Raw genomic sequence first — 25823 nt, forward strand, 5'->3', positions numbered from 1 at the left:
ATTGCTTTTTTTTTTTTTTTGTGGAACTCTAAATATATCAAAGATAAAATGTACTTCCATTAAAAATATCTTAAGTGCCATCCACACGTGGCTGCTTTGTTCTAAACCTAGTGGAATGTTGCTTGGATATGGAATCGTGGTTTATAGTCCTTTCTGCTGGCTACCATCAACAGGAGAATGGCTTATATATCCATTGTTACTAGTTAAAATATTCTTAAATATCACGGCCCCCAAGTTTGACAGTAACTTCTGTGAGAAGCCAAATCTTTTCCCTCAGTTCATATTTATAGAATTGTTACTATCGATAAGCTTTGAATATTATACTTAATACACAAGTAACCCCGCATTTTCTTTTACAAAATGTTTTGGGTATTCGAGTCTCCAACTGCGATAAATTTGTTTCTTCTCCAGCAAACATTGCATTTCTGCTTCTTGAATCTGAACCTTTAGTTTTATCTTATAGGACGAGGAAAAATGTTGACCCATATAGGAGGAAAATACTTTAGTGCTTTTACTTTAGGTGAATTTTATACATCCAGTTAAAGTTGCTCGTAAAGACAAGGCTGTTTATATAACGGTTCCAGTCTGTTATTATGTAGGTCTTCCCAACCTAGATTAAAGGGGAAAAAAAGCAGCTCAAGTCCCACCTTTTGCAGTGAACAGCTGATTCTGTTTTCCCTTCTTAGCCAATGGTGATCAGATATTTCAGAAGGAAACTGGGTGAGTCATCTTCTGCAGATAAGCTGAAATATTAATAGTTCTATCTCCACCAGGCTCTCCTGCATCCAGCTAGCAAGCCTCCCACTGAGCCCTGCTTGAGAAGCCATTCCTAGCAAGTCAGCCTGTAAAGCAGTTGGATTGGAGAGATTCTGAAACCGATTACGTTAAATAGTACACTTGACTCTACATTTTAATAGATTATTTTCCTTTTCAGTTCTTGGGCTTGTGCGAGTTTTTAGGGCAGATGGACTTAAAACCTGCCTGACCGTGGATCCCTCACCGGAATCCCTGCAGTGGTAAGTACCCACGGCCCCGATGGCTGCGTGTGCTTTTCCCATGTTACCAACGCTACGGGGTCTCGGGGAGCAATTCATGCAACAATCGCGTGTACCGTTAGTGTGTGGTGCAGAATTTGGGGTCTAGTAGTGCCTGTGACTGGCATCTTGGAGAAGCTTCTAACAGGGAAAGCGCTGAACCTACTTGCGCCACTAGGGGACGCCATACTCGTTCTGCAGTCATTCGCTGGGTCTTGGCTCAGCGCACAGCTAGGCCATAGTCCAGGTCTCCAGGAACGGGCGTCAAGGCCGAAAGCCAAAGCAGGAGACTATCCGCATGGAACAATCCTGTGGAACTGTGCGAAGGAGACCAGGAAAGAACTTCCGCAGCCGTTGAGCCTGGGGCGGAGCTTCCGGTCTGTTTTTTAATGAACACATTTGGGGGCGGGACTTCCGCAGTTACCGGAAGTGCGGGCGCGCCAGTTCGGGTCGCCGGGTCGTGTCAGTGCGGTAGTCGGCCGGTTTTCTTTGCTGCTCTGGGTCTGTCCTGGGAACCTCGTCGGGGGCGGAATCTACGAATTGAGTACGACCTAGGCTGGTTCCAGGCGGACGCGAGTGCTGCTGCTGTGACAGGTGACGCCATCTTCTCAGCTGTCTGGCTTGGCGTCCTTCTCGGGTGCTCGGGGGATGTAAGGTGTCCGGGTGGCAGGGAGTGGGGGTGGGGGTAGGAATGAGGCTTTGAGGTGGACGAAGGATACAGTCTTAACCCTGCGCGCCCTCTCTGGCTCCCTGTGTACTCAAGTGGCGGCTGCCTGACTACCTGTGTCCTGAGGGAAGCCCAGGATTTTCGAAGATGGTGGCCTTCGATCCCGCAAAGACGGGGTATGGCCTCTGGGAAGGAGTAAGGGTGGGGGGCAGAGAGTGGGAGGTAAGCAGATGCTGAAGTCGTAAAACCCCGCCACGCCTTTGTTTCTCTTTCTGAAGACTCCTCTTTTTCTTTCCCGTACACTTCCATCTCTGAAGTTTTAAGGCATCCTAATGGACCAGTTTTACCAAAAAAGTTGCATAAATATGCCGTTCCAATTTACGAGCAGACATAACTGAACGATTGATCAGGTTCTTAGAGGTTTTATCATCTAACTTGAACTCTTCGACGTTTTTTGTGCTTGAAGACCAGGACCGTTAGCTTTACACCACTGTTTTGCGCGGATGTAGATTGCTAGGCAATTTCTTTGAAGTTCAGATGGGTTTTCTTTACATTGATTATTTTGACCTACAAAGTATGCCATCAAAGCATTACTGAAACCTTTTTACCTCCAAGCAATGCAGCTGATGATAATAAGCCTCCAGGATACTTCTCCCTTTTCTAAGAAGTCTTCTATAATGGTACCTTCCTTGCTGTTTTGGTAACTTCGCTGATTCAAGTGTTTGTGACATCTAGTCCCCATACTTGAGCATGATATATATATATACATGTGTGTGTGTGTGTGTGTGTGTGTGTGTGTGTGTGTGTGTGTGTGTGTGTATCCTGACCAAGTAAATAGAGCCCTTCTGTTAGTGCTGCCCATGGGTGACAGCAGGGCAGTGTGGGCAGTAGCCACATGTACTAGCAATGTGACCTTGATGTTTATGATAGCTACATTTTTGCAGTTGGAAGGTTGAGTATATCGAGCCTTCTTGCAGAAATTTCAGGACACAAGACCTAACTATGTTTCCTTCGGTTTTCTTACTCTGTGTTGATACTTCTTTTTGTATAGGTATGTTGGTCCGTTAACTTACTTTGCCCTTGATTTGAGCTAAAATCCTTGGGGTTGGGTATTTCCCCCAGCAGTGATACTGTGAAACTAAAGAGTTTGATTAGTTGTCCTGTCCTGATTTCTCTAAGGAAAGATATGCTTTCTAGATTTGAATTTCTTTTTTTTTTTTTTTTTTTTTTGGTTATTAAGAAAATTTTTGGTGATAGCTTATTTAATTAATGCTGCCTATGAGCTCAGTGTCATCCTTAGACTCGATAAGTGTGCGATTCTGTGCCTTCATCTCACCAGTGACAGAGCATTTTAAAGAACTTAATTCTAGTGATAGATTTCCAAGGTTGCTTGTAGAGACCATTTTCTTCTCTGTTTCTAATTAGATATTGAGTTGGTGTTCAGCTCTCTAGAAATTAATTTTAAAAGTACTATTACAATAAACACTTAAAATATTAATAATATTAGTACCTTTATTGAACTTCTGGATGTTCAGTGGCATTTTATAGTTTATACTACCATCTGCAAATTATATAACCATTCTTTTATATATAACTAACATTTTTGAAATAAACCGGGTATTTATTTTGAAATAAATCAGGTTTTTTTTCTTGTTGAAAGAAAATTAAAAATTCTTCCTCCAAGGTATGAAATGGAAAGCAGTGTTTTATATTATTTCAAGTAAAAGCACAAATTAAGAGTTTGTTGTATTGCTTGTAAAAAGTACTTCAGCAGGCTCCCTTTTTGGTTTTATGTACTTAATAAAAATGTGATGCTGTAACACCTTACTTTGAGCGTACATACTAAAAAGAGCCTTTGAAAAGAGAAAGCTAAGAGTTCACTGATGCTGTTTAATGTTACAGCGTTTGCCAAAGTGGTGAATTCTGTAATCTAACAGCGTGTGTAGAGGTGCTATTCATTTGTTAAATATGTGCCCTGGACAAGTATTGTTCTGCCTTGCTTACAAACCGCAGAGGAGAGGAGATGCCCGTGACAGCTCGTACTAAGGACAAATGAGTTTGACAGGCCATCAGTTAAGGTGCAGGAGGAACCTATTGTAGTTTTACATCTTACTGAATTGGGTGAATTGATGTATTTTGAAAGAAAGTAATTGCCTTTTGGAGCTTCGGATTTCCTTTTAAAAGCATGTATAGGTGAAGTAATGCATAGTAAAAGTAACTTTAGAAAATGATGTTTTGGTGTGGTGCTGGTGAGGAAACCCAAGGTCTCAGCCGTGATTAGCAATCAGTCTCCTTCCCATTGAGCTCATCCCACCTGTGACTCATTTTCTCTTTCCTTTTAAGACAGAGTTCCTCTGTCTTGGCTGTCTTGTCCTGGGACTCTCTATGTAGACCAGATTAGACTGGCCTTGAACTCAGAGATCCACCTGCTTCTACTCATCCCCTTCTCCCCCCAGTGCTAGGATTAAAGGCGTGCACCATTATGCTCAGGTAGACCTATCTTATTTTCAGAGTGCAAGAGTTTTCTTTCTCTTTTCAGTTACCTTTTTAATACTGTCTAGTTTTGAAAATACCATCAGACTATGAATTGAATTTGAAAATTCTTCCTCACAGTGGTTTTTTATGAGGATCAGTGCCTCTGTATTTGTTAATCAAGTTTCAGTCTCATAAGCAACAGCCGGTGGTAGTTTTTCAACCTCAGTCTTCCCACAATCGACTTTCTCCCCTTTCCTCTCAATTCTTTCTGTTTTCACTTGTCTAGCTTGGGTCTGTGCATACTGTTTCAGTATTTCTTTTACAAGTAATTACTACCTTGTGTACCTTCTTGCTAGGATAACAAACCTCAAGCCTCTGAAATTTAGTAATTCAAACATTTGATTAATTGTATCTGCATCAGTGCCATGTAAGTGCAGTGGCCACAGAAGACGGAAGAGGAAATCAGGTTCTCTAGAGCAGAGGTTCTCAGTTTTGGGTTCTGACCTTCACAGGGGTTGCCTAAGACCATTGGAGAACAAAGATATTTACATTATGATTCATACAATAGCAAACTTACAGTTATGAAGTAGCAATGAAGCAGTTTTATGCTAGGGGTCATGATGAAGTGAAGAACTGTATTAAAGGGTTGCAGCATTAGAAAGGTCAAGATTACCCTAGAGCTGGAGTTGCAGGTAGTGGTGAGTTGACTGTTTTTGCAGTGAACTTGGATTCTTTGGAAGAGCACCGTGGGCTCTTAACCTCTGAGTCATCTTTTTATTTTTTTCAGACAGGGTTTCAGGTAACCCAGGATGGCTTTGAATTCTCTTTTCAGCCAAGGCTAGATTAGAATTTTGATCCTCCTGCCACTTCTTCTCTGATTACTTTTTTGTTAATACCAGTACATGGTTTGGAAGCTGTTTTAGTTAGGGTTTCCATTGCAGTGAAGAGACACCATGACAGGGCAACTCTTATAAAGGACATTTAATTGTGGCTGGCTTATAGGTTCAGAGGTTCAGTCCAGGCAGACATGGTACAGGAGTCGCTGAGAGTTCTTCATCTTGTTCTGAAGTCAAACAGGAGAAGAAGACTGTAGGCATCTAGGAGGCATCTGCTTCCTCTAACAAGGACACGCCCACTCCAATGTGCCACACTTCCCACTCTCAGGACCAGGCTCATTGGAACCAGGGCAGAGCTTTCATATTCTTTAATATTTTGATGTAGTGTGAATGGGAGGAAATGATAACAGGACCTGGAAGTTACTTTTATCACGGAGGCCAACTTTCTAACACAAAGCAACTAAAGCAGGGAGGTTTGTTTTGGTTCACAGTGGAGAGGAATACAGCCCGTCAAGGCATGTTGTCAGGGGTGCTCCAGTCCATGGCACCAGTCAGGAAGCACACAGAGTTGGTGCTCTGCTAGCTTTCTTCCTTCTTTTCATTCAGTCCCGGACCCCAGCCCAAGAGCTGGCAATGTACAGACTAGGATGTGTGTCTTCCTCTCCGCTCTCTCACAGATTTTATCTCACAGATGCAATCAAATGTGTGGTTCATTCCTCTGTATTTAAGTCAGTTAAGTCAACAGGCACAGGACCAGCACAGATTGCTGAGGGGAAAGGTAGAGGTTATAAATCTAGAAGCAAAAGTAAAGAGGAGGAAGTTGTCACAGAGAGTGTCTGATGACAGATAAAGCTACTGAGAGGAGCTGGTGTCCTAGGGTAGGAGCTGCAGGTTCAGAGGCTGAGTTTGAAGTTGTGGTTGCAGACATGTCTGGTAGGTCCAGTGCTGGTTTTGGCCTCCACATTACCACATTACCTGGGGCTAACTTTCCTAGCTACAGTCTGCTTTTCAGGCTATTAATAGTAACCTTAACATCAGTGGCTGTTAGAAGACAAGAATGTCATATGGAAAAAAAGCACCTGACAAGTTATTGGGTTCCAATAGTGTCTCATTTATTCAATCAACTAGATACCTCTGATTCTTGGGGTGACAGCTGACAACATATCCCAGTTACAGAAAATATGAGGCAGTAATTGGAAATAAACTGTCAATACTATGCAAAAGAATTGCACAGAGGATGCTAAAATGAGAGCACTGTGATGTATTCTTTAATTGGAATAGATGAAGAATAAGGCTTTCAGATCTATGAGTGGGATCTTGCATATTCTGACTGGATTTAAAGCAATGAATCAGCCAGTTTTCTTGAAGAATAAATGAAGAAATTTAATTGGATATTTGACTACATGGTGGAAACTGCATTTTCTTTCCTGCCTACTATTCTCTCAGTTGTTTCCAAACCTTCACAAATAAAAATTGTAAGTGAATATCCTAAATCCAGGATTCTATGGAAGCAAAGGCCAGTTGACACCTGTTGCTCTACTAGAGAGAGACTAAATATTGTCATTAGTTTATCAAACCCAGCATATTGCATGCCTGTATGTTTGCTAATAACACATCAGCATAGAGGCCCCTGAAATGATAAAAGATCCTTGTACTTTTCCACCACTGATGAGGGTAGAACTCTGGAAATAAAAACACTGCTTTTGGGGAAAAAAGGTTGGGGAAAACTTAACAAAAATAATTTCCCACAGAGAAAAAGTGAAGCCCAGTTTTGTCCATAAAAAGAATGGAAGACTGAAAGCTGGAGAGGTAAATAGATTGCCTGGGTAAGTTCCTTGGCATCTGAAACGTGAGATACAATTTAGTTTCCTTTTCCATCACATGTTCCTGCTTTGATGCTGTAGAAGTCTGCAACCCAGGGACAGCAAAAGGGCTCAGGCAAAGAACAGTACAGAACAGAAGAAAGAAATCAACTAGATATCTGTCCGGGGCAGAGGGTAGCTCAGCAGTTCAGAGCACCTGTTGTTGCTCTTGCAGGGCACCGTGGTTTGATTTCCAGCAGCTCCAGCGAATCAGATGCCCTTCTTGGTCTTGGTGGCACTAGGCATACATGCAGTCAAAACACTCAAAAATCAAAATGGGCTATCCCTCTGTAGTGGCAAGGAAATTGTGGGGAACACTAATGAGCATCCTCAGCCGTGGCAATCTGAGTGAGAGCCAGAGAAGAGGTGGACCTACTGTGTTACCTCTCAGAAGTTACTAGGAGTCTTCCCCATGTGATGGCACATGAATAAGGAGCCTTCATTCAATTCTGCTTTCCTTACTCATTTTGCAGCAGTAAGCAATACTCCTGTTTGTCAAAGCAGTTCTAGGAAAGGCCTGCTGTAACAGATCCCAAGACTGATAGCATCATGTCCAAAGGGTCAGGGTTTCAATTAATAATCAGTTGGTGTATGAAGAACCAGGAAAATCATGCAAATACAGGCGTCTGATTTTTGACAGGTATGAAAAACATTTATTTGTGTTGAAAAAACTCTGTATATACATGTAGAAGATTGAAATTAGAACCTTCTAACCTGTCAAAATCTACTCAAATGCATTAGAGATCTTCCTGGAAGATGGGAAATTTGAAACTGCTAGAGGAAAACAGTTCAAGATACAGTCAGTTAAGAGGTTTCCCACCAGGACTCTAAAGTTATTATGAAAATAACAAGGATTGACAGGTGGGGTTTCAGTAATTCAAAGGTGCTTCACAGCAAAAGAAACATCAGAGTGAAGAAACACCATTTAGAATGGCAGGATGTTTTTTGGATACCTATTTATCTAGCCAAAGAGAATATTCAGAATATAGAGACTTTAAAAATTACATACCAAAAAAACAACTGAATCAGTAAAGTCAATACATGGAAAAAATGAATTGAGTAAATACTTTTTCAAAGATAATTTTTACTTTATCTTTTTAAAATTTTATGTGCATTGGTGTTTTGCTTTTATGTATGTCTGTGTGAGAGCGTCAGTTCTCCTGCAGACATGTGACATGTGGCATTGTGAGCCGCCCTATTACTGGGATTTGAACCCTGGTCCTCTGGAAGAGCAGCCAGTGCTTTTACTTGCTGAGCCATCTCTCCAACCCCAAATACTTTTCAAATGAAGAACTATAAATGGCTAATATTCAGCATCTTTATCCATCAGTGAATGCAAATCCAGACTAGGTTGAGATTTTGTTCCACCGGGTTAGAATGCCTGTTATCTTAGTTGGCTTTTGTCTTTCTTCTAATTTCTTCTTCTTCTTCTTCTTTTTTTTTTCTTCATTTTTGGTTTTTTGAAACTGTTTATGTAGCTCAGGCTGCCCTGCAACTTGATCTGTAGACAAGGCCGGCCTCCAACTGGGAGATCCCTCTGCCTCTGCCTTTCAAGTGCTACACCACCTGACTCTTACTTGGTTTTTCTGTTGTGTGCTTAAACATCATGACCAAAAGCAACTCTGGGTGCAAAGGGTATAATTGATATATGGATAATAGTGTGTTCCAAGGAGGAACTCAAGCGAGAGTCTGGAGACAGGAGCTAAAGTGGAGATCGCAGAGGAGTGCGCTTACTGGTTATTCCCCTTGGATTGCTTAGCCTGCTTTGCTCTCCTACACAACCCAGGGATGGTGTCTCCCACAGTGGGCTGGGCCCTACGTCGTCAGTCTGTGGAGACATACTCTTAGTTAAAAGGCCTTCTTCCCAGGTATGTCTAGATTTGTGTCAAGTTGTGTCAGCCAGTATACCTATCTTAAAGGAAAACAACCAACCAACCAAACAACCAAATGTTGTTTAAGATGTAGAGAAAAGTGGATTCTGTATACTGTTGGTGGGAATGTAAACCAGTTCATCCACGCTGTCAGTCAGTGGGAGAGTCCTCAGAAAGCTAAGCATGTTTTATAATAGTACTGTATGGGCTAGCTTGACAGCTCCTGGGTTTATATTAGAGATTTGGGCCACAGCATTCTGTTTCTTGTCTTTTGTTTTGGTTCATGAGTTCAAGGGGTTGAGCTTGTGTTGTTAGCCAAGCCATCTCCCTGTCCCCAGTGTAAAAGTTTAAACATGTTTAGGTAATCTACAAGAAAGTAGAGATAGAGGCAGACTGAATTCCCATGGGTATCAGTATTGCTCTGTGTTTGAAAATAATCAATGTAATGAAACCCTGTTTAGGTCAACAAAGAGAATCTATGGCCTCATATTAATCTGTACAGAGAAAGCATGGCAATTCAGGACTTAGGAAACACGCTCATAGAAAATACATGAGAAAGAAATATCACCCGGGGAAATAACTAGAGAAAACCTGTAGGTAGCTTTATTCTCAGGGATGAAATTGGAGAAAAAAAAAAAAAAAAAGCAAGGATATACTAAAATGTCTAGCTAAAAGTATAAGGAAATAGACTTGCAAATTAAAAAGAAAGAAATGTCCTTGTTCTTTCAGGTGGAACGGTAATTTACATTAAAAAACATGACAAAGTAATTTATAGAATTTTTTTCCTAAAATTTATAAAGAAATTCAGTAAGAATGCCAGATACAAGCTCAATACACAGTAATCGTTTATATTTTTGTATATTAGCAGTTAACATATGAAAGCAAAGGAAAATAGTGTTTAAAATGCTTAAAAACTATAAAAGATATTGTAGTGAATTGGGTTGTTCATTTAGCAGTAAACTGGAGACTGATGAAAGATTAAATGTTTCATTGGTTTGAAGGCCCAAATTGATAACAGAGTTAGCAAAATTCTTTTTAAAGTTATAGCAAGAATTAAAGAAAAAGTTTTACTTGTATGGGTGGTGTGCTTTCATGTATGTCTATGCAGTATGTGGGCCTGGTGCCAGTGGAGGCCAGATCGCCTGGATCTGGAGTTATAGAAGGTAACTCTGGTGCTGAGCCAACCTCGTGGGTGTGGGGAATTGAACTCTCAGGCTCTTTACCACTGAGTGATCTCTAACCCACAAAGCAGCAGTTTTTGAGAGTGAAAAAAATCTTTTGAAATTAGAGGGTTATATTAAGGAACTAGAATAGCTAAACAATTTTGAGAAAGATTTAAACAAGAATCATTTTAACTGACTTCAACTTGAGTTCTGTGTGGTTTAGTGAGCTCTAACCTTAGTAAGAAATCCTTCCCTTGTCTGCTGATTCTTTGCATTTGCTGTGTCAGAAATGAAGCACTGTTTTCCCTGCTGTTGTTTAGCGCATTGCAGGAGTGACCAGGACACTGCCTTCTAGAAGTAATGCCCACAGAAAGCGGAAGTTGTTCAACTGCTCGCCAAGCAAAACAAAAGCGCAAATCTCATAGCCTTTCTATACGAAGAACTAACAGCTCAGAACAAGAGAGGACTGGACTACCAAGAGAAATGTTAGAAGGACAAGTAAGTCAGCATTGGTCAGTGCCCACCTTACAGATGACTGTCATGCTTGTAGTGTAATTGAAATAAACTAATGCATGTAGGTTTCTAAAGCCGAAGGAAGGCTTACACGGCCAAACAGAATGCAGTAAATTTGGCAGCATACACACGGAGAGAATTAGATTTCTCGGTTATTTATCATCATCATCATCACCACTACCACCACCATCATCATCATCATCCATCATTATTATTATTAGAGATACAGTCTCTCTATGTAGTCCTGTCTGTCTTAGAACTTGGTATATAGACCAGGCTAGCCTCGAACTCATAGAGATCCACCTGACCCTGCCTCCCAAGTGCTAAAATTAAAGGCATGTGCCACCATGCCTGGCTAAGGTTAGTATGTTTATAACAAAAATGTATGGGTGTGACAGTTACAATAAGAACTTATTTTATTCTTTGTATAGTTTAGTTGTCTAGATTTTCAAGCCAAGTTTTTTTGTTTCTAATGCTCTCAAGAAAAGAGGGGAATTAAAATTTTGATGCTCTTTCTGCTTCTGAAGTGACTTGCTTTGTCCTTGTCTCTGTTATATATAGTGACTATACTGTCTTTGAATGAATGTACTAATATGTGACCAATAATGTTAAGTGTTGCCTATACTTTTCTAGTGCCTTTATAGATGTCAAAAAATGGTAGGTTTTTTTTTTGAAGGGTATTATTGTGATATTTAGATAAAGTAGACTTAATTAAAATAATCATATAGTGCTACCTATGTAAGAATGCACTTACACTTTTGTAGCATTTTTTTCCACAATTAGACTGTATCAGCAATAGTTCTGTAGGATAAAAAGGCTTGAATATGAGAAATGAATGTTGGATCTTATTAGAACCGTGTAAGCAACTTCCTACATGTGACTTCTCGTATATAAATTCTATATTCCATACTTTAATACTGTTGGCAGTAGTGCTCAGCTAAAAAACCAGAAGAATTATGGCCTGCTGTAGAGTTATAGTGTCGATGCTGGGAAAGTAATTGTTACACTGTCTTTAGGAAATAATGATGAAAGGTTGCTACTTGTTCAGTACAGGCTACTCTTTACAGGTTCTTTTTTTTTTTTTTTTGGCTACAGCGTGCGCGCGCGTGCACACACACACACACACACACACACACACACACACATACACATGTGCATGCTATATTTTTTCTGTTGTTTTAAGAGAGGGTCTTGTTATATATAGGCCAGTCTGACTTTGGACTTGGGCTTGGAATCCTTTGGTCACAGTTCCTCATGCCTTGGGATTATAGGCATGCTGTGTGTTCTCTTGCTTTTGCCTAAATGTTTCTCACCTACAGTTAGTTGGTTGACTCTATGGATGTTCAACTTTGAATACAGAAGCTCAGCTCTGCCCTGTCTGCTTTATATAAAAAGTTACATTTTAATTAGTGGTGGATATAAAAATATAAAAGTAGCTTTGACAGTGTTTACCTTTGTTAGGTTGTAACAAAGTGCTATAAATTAGGTAGGTAGACAGCATAATTTTTTTTTCATAATTCTGGAGGATGAAATCCAAGATCAAGGGCCTCCCAAGGCCTCACTTAGAGCTTGCGACTGTCACCTCTTGTATCCTCATGGTCTTTCCTCTTTGTGTGTTTTCCTTAACTCTTTTTTTTTATATTTATTTTTATATATAAGTACACTGTAGCTGTCTTTAGACACACCAGTAGAAGGCATCCGATCCCATTACAGATGGTTGTGAGCCACCATGTGGTTGCTGGAATTTGAACTCAGGACTCTGGAAGAACAGTCCATGCTCTTCACCTCTGAGCCATCTCTCTAGCCCCTTCCTTAATTCTTTTAAGAACTCCAGCAGTCATCATCAATTAGGATCACCTTATGACTGCATTTTATTGGTCACTTCAGTAAAGATCTTGACTTCTGATATACTTACATTCAGGGGTATTCAGGTTTGGGGCACAGTCTATTTGAAAGAGTAAAGCTGCAGCTGCATGGTAGGATTTCTTTGGTGGAAGTGTCACTTTTGATAAAGGTGTCACAGGGTGGATATAGCATGTAGTCAGTTAAACATGGTTGGTATGATTTAGGATTTAAAATGTAGATTAAACAAACATGAATTACATTGAAATTTAAATGGTCATATATGGCTGGTGGCTACTAATTGGGCAGTAGAGATAAACAATTATATTTCTACCAGTGAAAATTCTACTTTGTTTGCTGGCATATTCTAGACGTACTCCCACATGAGGTGACTTTGTTTTTAGTGTTGCCTTCCATTGTGATGGAGTATAAGGTAATAATTGTAGCTCGTAGTAACTGTTACAAGGTGATTCACAATTCTTTTCACCTGAGCAACGCAGACCTGTGTGCTGCTCTTAGGGTTCTCTGAGTTTCCCCTGTTAGCTAGATAGTGCCTATTGTTTACTGAGTATAGTTACTTGAATTGGAACCAACTTGCATGATAGATGGCTCTATAAGTGGCCAGTGTGACCCTCTCCTTTACAGGAGGGAGGAGAGTGATGGTGTCTGACGCTGCAGCTGGCATGGTGGGTGTAAGTGGACTGACTGAGTGGGAGAGTGGAGATGCACTGCATGGCAGTAGTCTTGATGTACTGGAGTGGTCATTTAGTCTCAGTGTAGCACTGCCCTTTCCGTTATTAGGGAACAGTATCAAAAAGAAGGTGACCATTACTCTCCATGGGATTATATTAATGTTCTGTGTCTTGAAGTCGTAAATGTGAAACTTTTAGAGGGATGTTAAGATTGCCATCTCCACCAGATTCATTGTTTAAGCTAGCATGTATTTATTTTAAGTGGTTTATGAAATTTATGAGAATACATGATTATTGAAAAACTCAAATTGTGGAAATGTTTACTTTTCCCTGAAATTTATAGTTCTAAGAAGTGAACTTGAGGTAGAATTTAATAAATATTGGTGCTGTATATAAACTTGAAAAGTCACTTGAAGATTATACTGATGTTACTTAAATATTGGAATATTAATATAGAAGTATTTGAGATTTTTAGTTTTGAAATACACTTTTTGTGCTGAGGAGGGGTGGGGCACACATACTCTTATGATGGAGATAATGCCCATGTGGAGAGTAGAGTAGAGTAGATGGCTTATCAACTAGTCACTGTTTACTCAGTGTTTGGGCAAAGTAAATTCTTTCGTGAATGTGCTTGGTGCCTTGGAGAGCTGCTGCCTCCTGTTGCCTTCAGTTTGCTTTAGGGACGAAGAAGGAAGGGGCGATGTGCAAAGGCACGAGCAATGAGGCCCAAGTGGGACCTGCTTTATAAGTGGACTAAACTACTAGATGTTTTGTTCCTATTGTAGGCAAGATCTTCTACCTGCCTCACCCCCTTTATCGTGTCTTAGTTTCAGAGTTATAGGAGGTCTCAGTTTGTTTAGATTGAAGCACAATGGATCTAATTAGGTGGTAAGGTACTTCTTTCTCCTAATGTGTATAGTCCACTGAGATACTCAATTGACATACCTGTTGTTTGTTTTTTAATAGCATGTGGTAGAGTCTAAAGGCATTTGTAACAGATTCACTTTTGGGAATGGCCTTGCTTCTCTACAAATTTGGACATTTTGAATAAAGTAAACTCATGTTCCCTCTGGGTCAGTGCAAAACAGAGCTTTTCCTTCAGTGGGAAAAAGTTCACTCTAAGCCTAGTGTGTGTGACCAAGGCCCAAGAACACAGATTATGTTCACCTGTATAACACATTCTGTTGTGGAAGAGGGTGGAGGCCTTTTGCAGTCACACAACAGAGGAAGGTCATACATCAGTGCACTAACCCACATGTATTCTCTGGACATCTGGCAGGTAGGCCCTAGCAAAGCAGGGAGTCTTTGCTGTAGGTGTCAGATGTTCTGACAGTCTTAGCTGTAGGCTTGGTGAATACCTAGGGGTGTGCAGTCACAGTGCACTCTAAAAGGTTACCGAGCAGTCAGGACGTTAGGTAGGCACAGAGGCTGACAGTACATAGCTGTTAAAAAGATCACTGGGGTTCTCAGTCTGAAGCATTCCATCTCCACAGTTAAGGTGCGTGGCTTCTTTCAGTCAGTCTTGAGGATCCGCAGCTTCTTCAGAGAAGTATGTTCACATGTGCAGAAGGAAAGCTTAGGTTATTCTGTGCTCTTAAATCTTTTATCCCTTTAGGAATACATTTTGATAATTGTCAACTTTGTAGAAACTTGAGCCTTAGATTTTCATGAGTCTTAGGGATTGAACCTGTGTTAAGTACATGCTCTCACAGAGCTATGTCCCTCAGCTGTGTCCCTAGCCAATTCTAAACCCTTGAAGCCTCCATACATATAAGAAATACATTATATGATGTTATAAAGTAAGAGTTTATAAAGATAATTCACTTTGAAAAAATATATTGTTGCCTGGTATTAAAATGATTTATTCATTTATTTTAAACAGAAAATATTTCTCTTGTACAGGATTCTAAACTACCGTCCTCAGTACGCAGTACACTTTTGGAACTGTTTGGTCAGATAGAAAGAGAATTTGAAAATCTTTACATCGAAAACTTAGAATGTGAGTATCTCCTATCTTAATGTATTTTTAGAAAGAAATTCTTACCTGTCCATAGAAGTCTCTGAGAACAGTGTTTGTGGGTTAAGATTCATCACTCTATTCACTTTGCACTCTGTTGTAAAACATGCCGACTTAATCATATTAATTGGGGCTGGAGCAGTGGTTCAGCTGTTAAGAACATTGGCTGTTCTTCCAGAAGTCCTGGGTTCAGTTCTCAGCATCCATATGACTGTAATTTTGGTTTTAGGAGATCTGATGCCCTCTTCTGGCCTCAGAGGGCACCAGGCATTCATGTAGTATATGGACATACATGCAGGAGAAAAGCCATATGCATAAAAAAGAATCTTACAGTTCTATGGGCCTAGTGAGTCTTCCAGGATGGTGTTGAATCCTGGCAGAGTTGTGTTCCTTTCTGGAACCTCCAGGGACAAACATTTTCTACTTATTTTGTGTGATGACAGAATGCATTAACTGTGGCTTTGTGCCTTTGTTGTTGTTGTTTTGGTTTTTTTGCTGCTTTGAGTTCCTCTGGTTATTGTTTCTTTGAGCATAAGTAATCTTCTTCCAGTCAGTTTTAGATGAGACCAGATGTGTTAATGCTTCACCATTGGGAAATTAGTGTCTTTTATCCCTTTTGGTGTTCTGTTATGGGGTAGTTTTCATGGGGGGGGGGGGAGGTTATAACACATACACCATTTAAATGAACTATCACAGGACTTTGTGCTTTCTCTAAGAATTGAATGGATACTAATAAGCATCAGAGTTTTAACAACTGAAATATTTTTGATGTTTTCATTGTGATTTAAGACATTCTTTCACAAAACACTCCACCCCCACCCCAGTTAAAAATAAATCCTTAAAAATTACTAATGTTGAAAGGCGCTTTGATCTTATGTTGTCTAGCATGAGAGAATTTGTAGCTTCTTGGTGCCCATAAGATAAAGCCCTCATTGCTTAATCTGGGTTCTGGATAGAGCCCTTGTCCTTAGCCTGTTCCTCACAAGTATCCTGCAGTCCCAGGAGGCTTCACGGTGTCCTGGTGAGCATGTAGGCCCTGGAGCTGGATGACGTGTGTAAACCAGGTCCTAGTTGTGCTAGGTTACAACTTGGTGCTTTTAGACCAATTACTTTTGGGCAAGTCATTTCTCGGGTTTATAGTGAGGATGCCTGAGGTTATTCCCTATGTCCTCAGGTAGCAAGGAGGATCAGAGTTTTCTGTATCTTCAGTTTTTATGTTTCTCTCCCCTGACACTCCCAATCCTGAATTTCCTACTAATTTTTCATTCTAGAATGTTAAAATCTTGGTTATACATAATTCTGATGTGGAGATTTTTCTGGTGTCATGTGACAGTGGTTACATATTATGTTTTTTTTCTCAGTTGCAGTATCCACAGGTAAACTATAAATATTTTACTGAATTTTAGATAGTATCAGAATGTTTTTTAAGTGCATGAAATTAGCAAAAAAGAAGCTGTACTGAATAAGAATGTGGATATGTGCAAGTGGTGTGATTAAGACCCTGACAGTAACACCTTCACAGGTCACAAGAGTGAATTTCCATTTATTTATTTCTAAAAATTGGGTATCATGTAGCCCAGAGTGGTCTTGAACTTGAAATGTAGCTGAGGATGACCCTGAACTTCTGGTTTTCTTGTGTCCACCTTCTAAGTGTGAGATTGTAGGCATCCACAGGCAGTCTGTGTGGTGTGTGGGTGAAGCAGCTCTTCACACATGCTGGTGAGCACGCCACCAACCAAGCTGCATCCTCAGCCCTGACTTTTTGTTCATGGAATGATGGCTTGAGTGTTTGGAAAGTATAAATTATCACCTTGCTTTTTAGAATATTTTTCATGTGTTTGTTTTGACAGTCCCAATTCAACACTCATGTATTTTAGTTTACAAGTGATGAATGCATTTTTATTTAAAAATGTTTTTATTTCTAGTGCGCAGAGAAATTGATAGTCTTAATGAACGTTTAGCTGGTGAAGGACAAGCGATTGATGGGGCAGAATTGAGTAAGGGCCAGCTCAAAACAAAAGGTAAGATATTTATAAGGTATTGCATGTAGATTACTTATCAAGGAAACTGGGATTTCATGGAGGATTCTGACTCTTTGCTCTCTACTATTCCCCAGACTTGGAATACATAATTCAGGTACAAGTCAGATGAGAAAGAGCCTGGGTCCCCACTAGTGCTGCTGTTGTCCCCGTGTCTTCTTTATGTCTCCCTGTCTTTCTAAGACATTGCTGCACGTTGGCGTGCTGTGCTTCTTGAGTTTGAGGGTGTTTGATTATCGATTCTCTGTCTCCACAGCCAGTCACAGTACTAGTCAGCTTTCTCAGAAGCTTAAGACCACCTACAAGGCTTCTACCAGCAAGGTATGCAAGGCACTGGCTCTGGAGCCAGTCATGTGGTGCTTGCGGTGTGCAGATGTGTACTTTAACTTGCATATTTTCCAGTTAGAAATGTGTAATAGGAAAATGTCTGGTTTCTAGAAACAACCATTGCCAAATGGTTACAGTATGTAGATGCTTAAATACTAACTTAGATTCAAACTCCAGTGAGATCTATGTATTGTGTATTAGCAATTTTTTATTATTAGAAGAACAACATTTTTGTACTGCTGATTGGCTTGATAAAAAAGTATATGGATTCAGAGAGATAGATAATTGATAAATATATAGGGGGAAAGTTCTATCTGGCTAAAATTAATTTTCATTATTATTTTTCTATTTTCTAAGTACTAGAAGGAAGTGAGGGCTTACTTGTAAGGCGTGTAGGGTGTTCAAGGAGTTTTCCTTTACAATGCTTAGGACTGACTTGAAGTGGCAAGGAGTTAACTGTTTGGAAATCTATTGTATAATAGTATTTTGATGTAATATTGTACATATCAAATTTGGAGTATTTTGAATATATAAAAGATAAATCAATTACCTAACTTTGGCGAATGTATACTCCTCTGGTTAAATGTGAGAGGAGAAATTGAAATGTGTGCCGTGATTACATGAATACTCCCAGCCTTTCACTTTTACAATTCATCGTCTTGGACTGACAGTCATTTATTCGGCAGGACTACTGAGGAAAACTTCAGTTAAGGGGACAAGTCTAGCCTTTCTGCCTGCTCTCCTTATTTAGAAATTCTTGGTAATTTTTATTTAGGAGAGAACATGAGTATTGTTGACATTTTGCTATTGTGTGCTTTGATAACATCTGGAATGTAAATTGTTTCATTGGATTTTTGTTTGTTGTAATGTCTAATTCATCTTACTTTTGAAATTTGTAATTCAGTTTTTCTTCAAAATGAAGTGCAAAATTATGTTCTTCATTTTTTGTTACATTATTTTGAATTAAATTATTTGAATTAAATTAGATTATTCTGATGTTTACAATTCTGTGTATACAATGTGTGGTCTTATGATTTCTGGTTGTTTCTGAAGTAGAGGAGGACATGCTTATATATAGCAGTCTTTTACCATGATCAATAAAAAACAAAGTTTGGACAAAGGTAAGGGCATGCACAATAGTATTTTGCTTTAAAATATATTAGAGTTCTACAATATTTAATGGCAGGCATTTTAGGATTAGAATATGTCAGAAGCATATTCCTATGAACTTTACAGCTGTATGTACTCATCTTAAAAATAATGAAACGCAAGACATCTAAATGGAAGAGATAATTTGGTAACGCTATATTCTGATTTGTACCACAGCATGGCTTCTTGGTATTAGAGCTAAGCACGAATGCCACAAGAACATGCTACAGTCTAGATTCAGTACTTGCCCTCCTTGTGACTCAGAGCCATGAAAGGCAAGTAGCATGTTGGTGAGACAGTGGGAGCGCAGAAGTGTATGAAGTCAACCCACAGAGGTTCCCCTTGCCTGGGCAGCTCATAACTGTTTGCTAATGCTTATGGGGTGGGATGGGGGAGACACTCTACTCTGAAAACTACTTTAAAGAAACCTGTGGAAATGTTTGCAGATATTCTTTAGAGGGTATTTTTTGTAGTGGAAAAGGCCCTTTTTGATTTGTTTTTAAAGTGCTGTAGGCTGTGTTCTAGTTAAAAATTTAGGATGACAGGAAACCATCCTACCATTGTTACTCTGCTGCTGTTCTGTCCAAATGTTCCTTCTAAGTAATTTAGTTGTGTCTTTGGCTCTCTTTGTTATCTTGACCAAGTCAGTGTTTGTTTGCTTGTCTGTCTGTCTGTTTTTTTATTAAGACAGGGTCTCTCTATGTAGTCCTGACTGGCCTGGAACTCCCTATGTGAATGAGGCTGTCCTAGAACTGAGTCTCCTACCTATGCCTCATGACTGTTAGGATTAAAGGTGTGCTCCACCCTGCCCGGGCTTGAGTCAGTGTCTTTGTTTTGTAAAGTATACTGAGCATGTGGAAGTAGCATGGGAGATGGGATGCTGCCACGGCATTTATGAGCACCGAGTGTCCTGTGTCTCATGTACAAGGTTGTATTTCCATGGTAATGCACTTCCATTCTACCCTGTGAGTGGGGTAGCTAAGCGGTGTGACTCAGTAGTTCTTATTCTAGCATTCTTTATATTAGAAATGTTGATATTTACCATAACTTACGATGGTAGTAAGTTTTATGTGGTCTGTGACTTCTCTCCCCTAAAATGTACTACTGTTGGGCATCTCAGTGGTGTTTTCTGTAAACAGGAGCTCTTATGCATTGTAGAGGGATGCTTTTTTTGATTGTAGGAGGGAGGCTAGCTTTCAGAAAGGTAAGCTGACAGTGGTGGGTTTGAGATTTGAGCAAGTCCTTTTCTGTTTTCTGTAAAGTTTAAACCAAGTAAATAGAATTGATTTATATTACTTGTAAAATGTCAGTCTCTTGAGCTTTCTATTTTTGTCTTTACTGTGTTGGGGATAATCTGAAAGCACATTCCTAATTGATGTAATAGATTGTATCTTCATATATTTATGTAAGAGTAAATTTATATACATGTCCTGGGCTCTGCAGAATTGTTAAAAAGCAAGCTGTATGAATTCATTAAATTCTGATTTTTTTGCTTGATTTAATAGATTCATTATTCTTTATATTTTTTTCTGTTTTACTTTAACAGTTGAAACTTTATCATTTATCTGAGAACAGCTTCACTACTACAAAGTTTAAAGAATATTTTGCATTTAGTATCTTCCTCACTTTATATTCTTCATTATGAGGGAAATGAGAGTTGTTCATTATGTGTCATTAAATGGGACAGTATCTAATTGTGTGTTCCTTGTCTGTATCACCTCATGTCTGTTTCCATTAGACCAAGAGCTTCTAAAAGGTCTTTGTATCTCTCAGCTGTCTTCATCTAATGCAGCACGTGGCTTCAAGCAAGTGCTCAATAAACAATCTTTAACAAACCTCCTCATCTGTTACAAGTGTGGTCTTTTGATTCCTCTTACATCATGGGCTTTTTTTGTTTTGAAATGTGGTTGGTGTAAAATGATCACATTCAGAAAAAGATGAACGTTCTTTTGTGAGCACCCTTCTTTAGTGTTATTAGGTTGGGGTACTTTTTTTCTTCTTCAACTTTTCCATGTCTGTTTATATCTCTGTCTGTCTATCAGTCTGGTCTTTGTCTCTTTCTGTCTCCCTCTCCCTCTTTGACTATCTCTCTTAGTTTCTTTTTTTTTTTCTTTTCTTTTTTTTTTTTTTTTTTAGGAGCTGGGGACCGAACCCAGGGCCTTGAGCTTGCTAGGCAAGCGCTCTACCACTGAGCTAAATCCCCAACCCCCTCTCTTAGTTTCTATGATTCTGTCTCCCTGACTGTCTTTCTCTCTCTTTCTGTCTCCCTGTCTCTTTTTCTTTGTATATGTTCTAAAGATGGGGAATTTTGTTTGGTGATTGAGATTTGGGGATGAATGTCTTAACAAGGCCCATCTGTGCCTTTCTTATCCAGTTAGACATTAGCTACCCGCCTGACTTCCGTCCACTAGTGGAGTGGGGAAATGTTTCTGAAGCCTCTGATAGCAAGCTGAGCGAGACCAGTCTTACCGTTTGAAGCATCTCAGTTTTGTTCATGCTTGTATTATATTCTGGTGGTGTTTACCATAGTCTATTAAGTGACTAACATATTTTTTAAAGACGTCTTTTTGATGTTTGCATTTTTTAACTTAGAAATTTAATTTAGTAAGTGTTTAAAAGTGCTTCTTTTCTCCTCAATTTAGATTGTCTCCAGCTTTAAGACTACCACATCCAGGGCCATCTGCCAGCTTGTGAAGGAGTATATTGGCCACAGGGACGGCATCTGGGACGTCAGTGTTGCAAGGACACAGCCTATTGTTCTTGGGACAGCGTCTGCCGGTGAGCCAGACACTGTTGCAGCTGGCTCATTAAGATAGGACTTTGATTGATAACTGATAGATGTGACTTTGAGTTGGCAGCAGCAGAGCAGTTCCTGGACAAAACAGTGTGCTGGAAGAGTTATCCAAGCTCGAGCTTTTGGATCCACTTGTGGCAGGGTGGAGTTCTAGGCCAGCATGGGCTGCAACGTAAAAACCTTGTCACACTGTCTCAGACAAAACGATGAGCTAAAGGGGAAAGAAGGAAAAAGGAAAGGAGAAGCTTTCGTTTTGACTTAGGAATGCCCGGTTTTCCTGAGACCTGTAGTCTTCTTGGTAGCAGTCTTATGGTGGATGTCACGGCCAAAGCTGGACTCTTGTTTTTGAGGAAGCGGATACGTGGCTTTAGCTAAGTGTGTTATGTATTAGGTGAGGGTATCAATATTTACATGGTAGGAGCAACATGGGGGCGATAGGCTTTAAACATTACATTTTATTTTTTGATTGGTTTGTTCTTGTTCAAGCCAGAGGTCCTTCTGATTTGGGGACAGATTTGTCATTTTTCTTCCACCAATAAAAGTGTTATGCTAACAACTGAAAACTGCGTATTCTCTATCCAACTTTGTTGTCAGAGGAGTTTGCTCTTCAGGAGTGACAGGTCTCACCCCCGCTCCATAGTTTGTGAAAACTCAGACTAGTTAACATGCTACCTTTTCAGGTAAAAATTACCAAATTAAAAATGAGGGTTGGCCGTTGAAAATGACTTTCTTAGCTTGTGAGAAGTTACTTTCTCACTAGATTCTGACTTTTAAAAGTAAAATAACACATGAAACCTAGTTAGAGTGTTTGAGAGTTTCTTTTCCTGTTTGAAATTGTTCTCATCCTTTAAACATCTTCCATGGTTTGAAAGTATTAGTTAAAAGAAGAGGGCATGACTTTTCTAATATTTCTGAAATTTCATTTAGATAATTGGCAACTCTTCTCAGAATTTTCTCCCCCCCCCCCCCCTTAGTACCTATGAGAGGACAAAGTACAGAGGAACAGCTGTTATTTCACATGATTGAACTGAATTTGGAGACAACTGATTTCGAGAATGATAAGATGTTCTGGAAAGCTCTAATACTTGGATAAAATAATGTAACTGTGGTATAAATGGCTTCTGTGTGCCAGTTGCACACATGATAGCCTTGGTGTAATGGTCTAGTTATGAGACCAAGTCCTTTTGTCCATTTCCAGTTCTGTGGCTTCAGACAAGCCACAGCCTCATGCCTCGCTGATGTTGGAAACTTTTCTTAGGTCACTTGAATTGTACAGAGTAGTAGAATCAGAGTTGCAGGAACTATTTGAGGGATGGAGAGATGACTCAGTGGTTCAGAGCACTGGCTGTTCTTCCAGAGATCTAGGTTCAACTTTCGATTCTCAGCACCCACTCAGAAGCTCACACTGTCCAGTCCCAATGGACCCAGTACCCTCTTCTGTCCTTTAAGGGTACTGCATACAAAGGTACACATGCAGGCAAAATGCCCATCCACATAAAATAAAAATAAAAATAACTGTTAGGGGTGATGTGACTTGCCATTTTAGAGTATTACTGTGTTTATAAAGGGTCTATAAAATTAGTGATGGCTAAACTATGACTCTTCATTTTGTAGATCACACGGCTTTGTTGTGGAGCATAGAGACTGGCAAATGTCTTGTCAAATATGCCGGCCATGTGGGCTCAGGTAAGCATTAACCTCAATGAACACAATAATCAGAACTTGTATTTCACCTGGTTCCTCTTTTTAAAAATTTTCACAGTACTAACAGTATTAGTAGAAAGTTTTACACTTGATACAAATTTTAATATTTTGGTGGTCGGGGTACAGTGTAATGTAGTCAGAGACTAGAATAAACTGGTTTTTACTTTGTATGAGTAATAAAGGGAAAAAGCTTAATGTTTGAGTGCTGCTACATATTAGTCTACATTGTATAACTTTATAATTATTTACTGTAAACCATGTATTAGAGATTAATCTGTAATGCTTTGGTCAAGCTCCCACTGTTTGTGTATTTGACGCTGTAGTTTATAATATTTTATAGTAGCGCTCTTCTGCCTTCAGTTATACCTAGGTATTAGCAGTGTTCTGACCAAATTTTATTTTTGTACTTTTCTCCTAAATGTACGTAAATTTCTTCCACCTAAAATGTCTTTATCTAGTCTTTGTGCAAGGCTGCCAACCTATGCACCCCCTTCCACTGTTCCTTAGCTTTGATAGATAGTCTCGATATTGGGCACTCAGGTCCATGAACCTGTGTGTGTGTGTGTGTGTGTGTGTGTGTGTGTGTGTGTGTGTGTGTGTGAGTATGTGAGAATTCTTCTCCACTGTGCTTTTGAAGATTGCACTAATTCATAGAAGTCAACAAGACAAAGGCTAGAACATAATATGAATTTAGCAATGAGACCGTCTCTAGGGAAGGAACTTGGTGCTTCCCAGCTACATGGGTGCTGGAAGCTGACTCTGGGTTCTCTGCGAGAACAGCAGGATCCCTTACCACTTAGCCAGGTTTTCTCCGTTTCCTCACAGAAACTTTGTGCTAAGTCTCAGCCAAAGAGGGAGTTTAAAGATCTCACTTTTGAAGGACTCTTTTGGGATATATACAATCCCCACTCCAGTCCTGAGCGTTTTTTATTTGTAGATTAAGTTATGTGTATGGAGTGGAAGCCTTTTGTTTTTGGAGAAGGTCAGCTTCAGCTGGACTCCAGCATGTCTGTTAAAACATGACAGCTCTGTCAGTGGAGAAAAGGTTAGAGTTTGGTAGCCAAAGAGAGGGATACAAGTGTCTTTCTTGAGAATATCTCTGCTCCCATTGGAGTTCAGCCTAGGTTCACATTTATAGACTCAACATCACCTTTTAGCTTGTGCAAAGCCACACCCATGAATGAATCCTAATTTAATCCAGCACCTTCCTGACCATCTTGGTGGTGTGCTCTATGGAGAGGGCTCTAACTGGTAGACCCCAATTCTTCTTTTTCTTTAGCTGTTCTTGCTGCTACTTGTCTCTTTTGTTTTTTTCTTTTTCTTTCTTCCTAGTCTTTTCTTTCTTAGTTTATAAATACAGTGCCTAAAGTATATTTTTAATTACTAGGGACTCAAAACTATGATAAAAGTTTGTAGGGGTTGGGGATTTAGTTCAGTGGTAAGGCCCTGGGTTCTGTCCCCAGCTCCGAAAAAAGAAAAAAAAGTTTGTAAAACATGTGTTACCTTCTCCATGTCTTTAAAAAATATATTTATTTTCATTTTATGTGTATTGTTTTTGTCTGAAAATATATGCACCATATGTGTGCCTGGTGCGAAGGAGGTCAGAAGAGGGTATTGAATCTCTTGGAATGCAAGTTACAGCAGCTTGCAAGCAGCTACATGGATGCTGGGAGCTGAACCTGGGTTTTCTTATATTTTTGGTTGTGAGCCTAGCCTTTAATGGCTCAGCCATCTCTTCAGTCCAAACCTGGGTTTTCTATAAGAATAGCAGGAGCTCTTAATCCCCCACTCTCAATTTACTTTTAAAATAAATTTGCTTATTTGTAGCATTATAGCTTACATTTAATACTTATGACAACATTTTTACCAGCTCTACTACATTATTTATATTCCAGTATTGAAAACACATAGAATTCTCTCTCTCTTTAATGTAGTTTCTTAGTATACCATCATTTTAAAGGCATAGCTAATATAATTGTACTGACATAATTTTTTGAGGTTTGGTAGAATTTTTTCAATTCTGCCTAAGGGATAAGCATTTTCTTTGTGAAGCAGAGTCATGAAGGTTGCTTCTTCTTGGCTTCCTGGTTAGACTAATCCTGGTTTCAGTCTATTCTAAAGCCTGGGGTTTGCTTTAGCAAAGTCCTGACTAGGGAGATGGGCCTAGAATCTTTTAGTACCTGACCATTGAGTTGGGTGCATGCATGTTAGCTTGCTGACCAGCCACTAAAATAGTCCAGCCGAATACAAAGAAGGACGGCAGAAGGCTGCTGGGGCTCTGGGGGTCTGTTTGTTGGCTTTATCCTTTCTTATTAAGAAAATGAAAACTTCCTCAGGAAACATTGCTAAAACTTAACCTTTGAGTGTCTTGAAGGTGGGTAAGAAAATGAGAGGACAGAATGGAATCCCCATTCATACTTGAGTCTGGTTGAAATTCTTTCCTGTGGAGTAGATAAGGTTTCTGTAAGCTGGGGAAGATTCAGGGTGAGGCCAGTGGGCAGTGACTGTACACTACAGTTTGCTTTTGCTTCTTGTCAGATAACCTCGTTTTCTTTGTTCATCCTGATTTATTTTAACTCTAAATTACTTAATCTGTGTATAAAAGTAGATTAGTAATATTCTTTCTTGTATATTCTGTAATTTTGCAAGTTAATTGATATTTTAGTCTTTTTATTATACCTCTATTCTTAACTCATAGTTTAATCAGATCAGAGGATCTAATGAACTATCATAATTTTTTAAGTTTATAATTAACTTTGTAATATATAAAATAGTTAATAAATATTAGCATCATGTTTTTGTTATGTTAAACCTGTTTTTGTAATATTTTTATTTTGC

At 39.4% G+C, this 25823-nt stretch overlaps 1 protein-coding gene across 9 annotated transcripts in view; it reads left to right on the top strand.

Moving 5' to 3' along the window:
• Wdr37 (WD repeat domain 37) overlaps positions 1–25823 on the top strand; it is a 66432-nt gene that overhangs the window by 11920 nt on the left and 28689 nt on the right. For 2 of the 9 annotated variants that reach the window (XR_015640823.1, XM_087590761.1), the window contains exons 1-7: positions 782–1016; positions 10229–10406; positions 14858–14954; positions 16898–16993; positions 17268–17332; positions 21130–21265; positions 22896–22967. Coding sequence is in view for 5 of the 9 variants with exons in the window: in XM_087590761.1 (XP_087446887.1) it covers positions 10269–10406; positions 14858–14954; positions 16898–16993; positions 17268–17332; positions 21130–21265; positions 22896–22967 (604 nt within the window). In the remaining 4 variants the exon portion in view is untranslated. 9 annotated transcript variants of the gene reach the window in all.

This window comes from Rattus norvegicus, chromosome 17, assembly GCF_021556685.1.
Source record: "Rattus norvegicus strain SHRSP/BbbUtx chromosome 17, alternate assembly SHRSP_T2T, whole genome shotgun sequence".
Taxonomy (NCBI): Eukaryota; Metazoa; Chordata; class Mammalia; order Rodentia; family Muridae; genus Rattus; species Rattus norvegicus.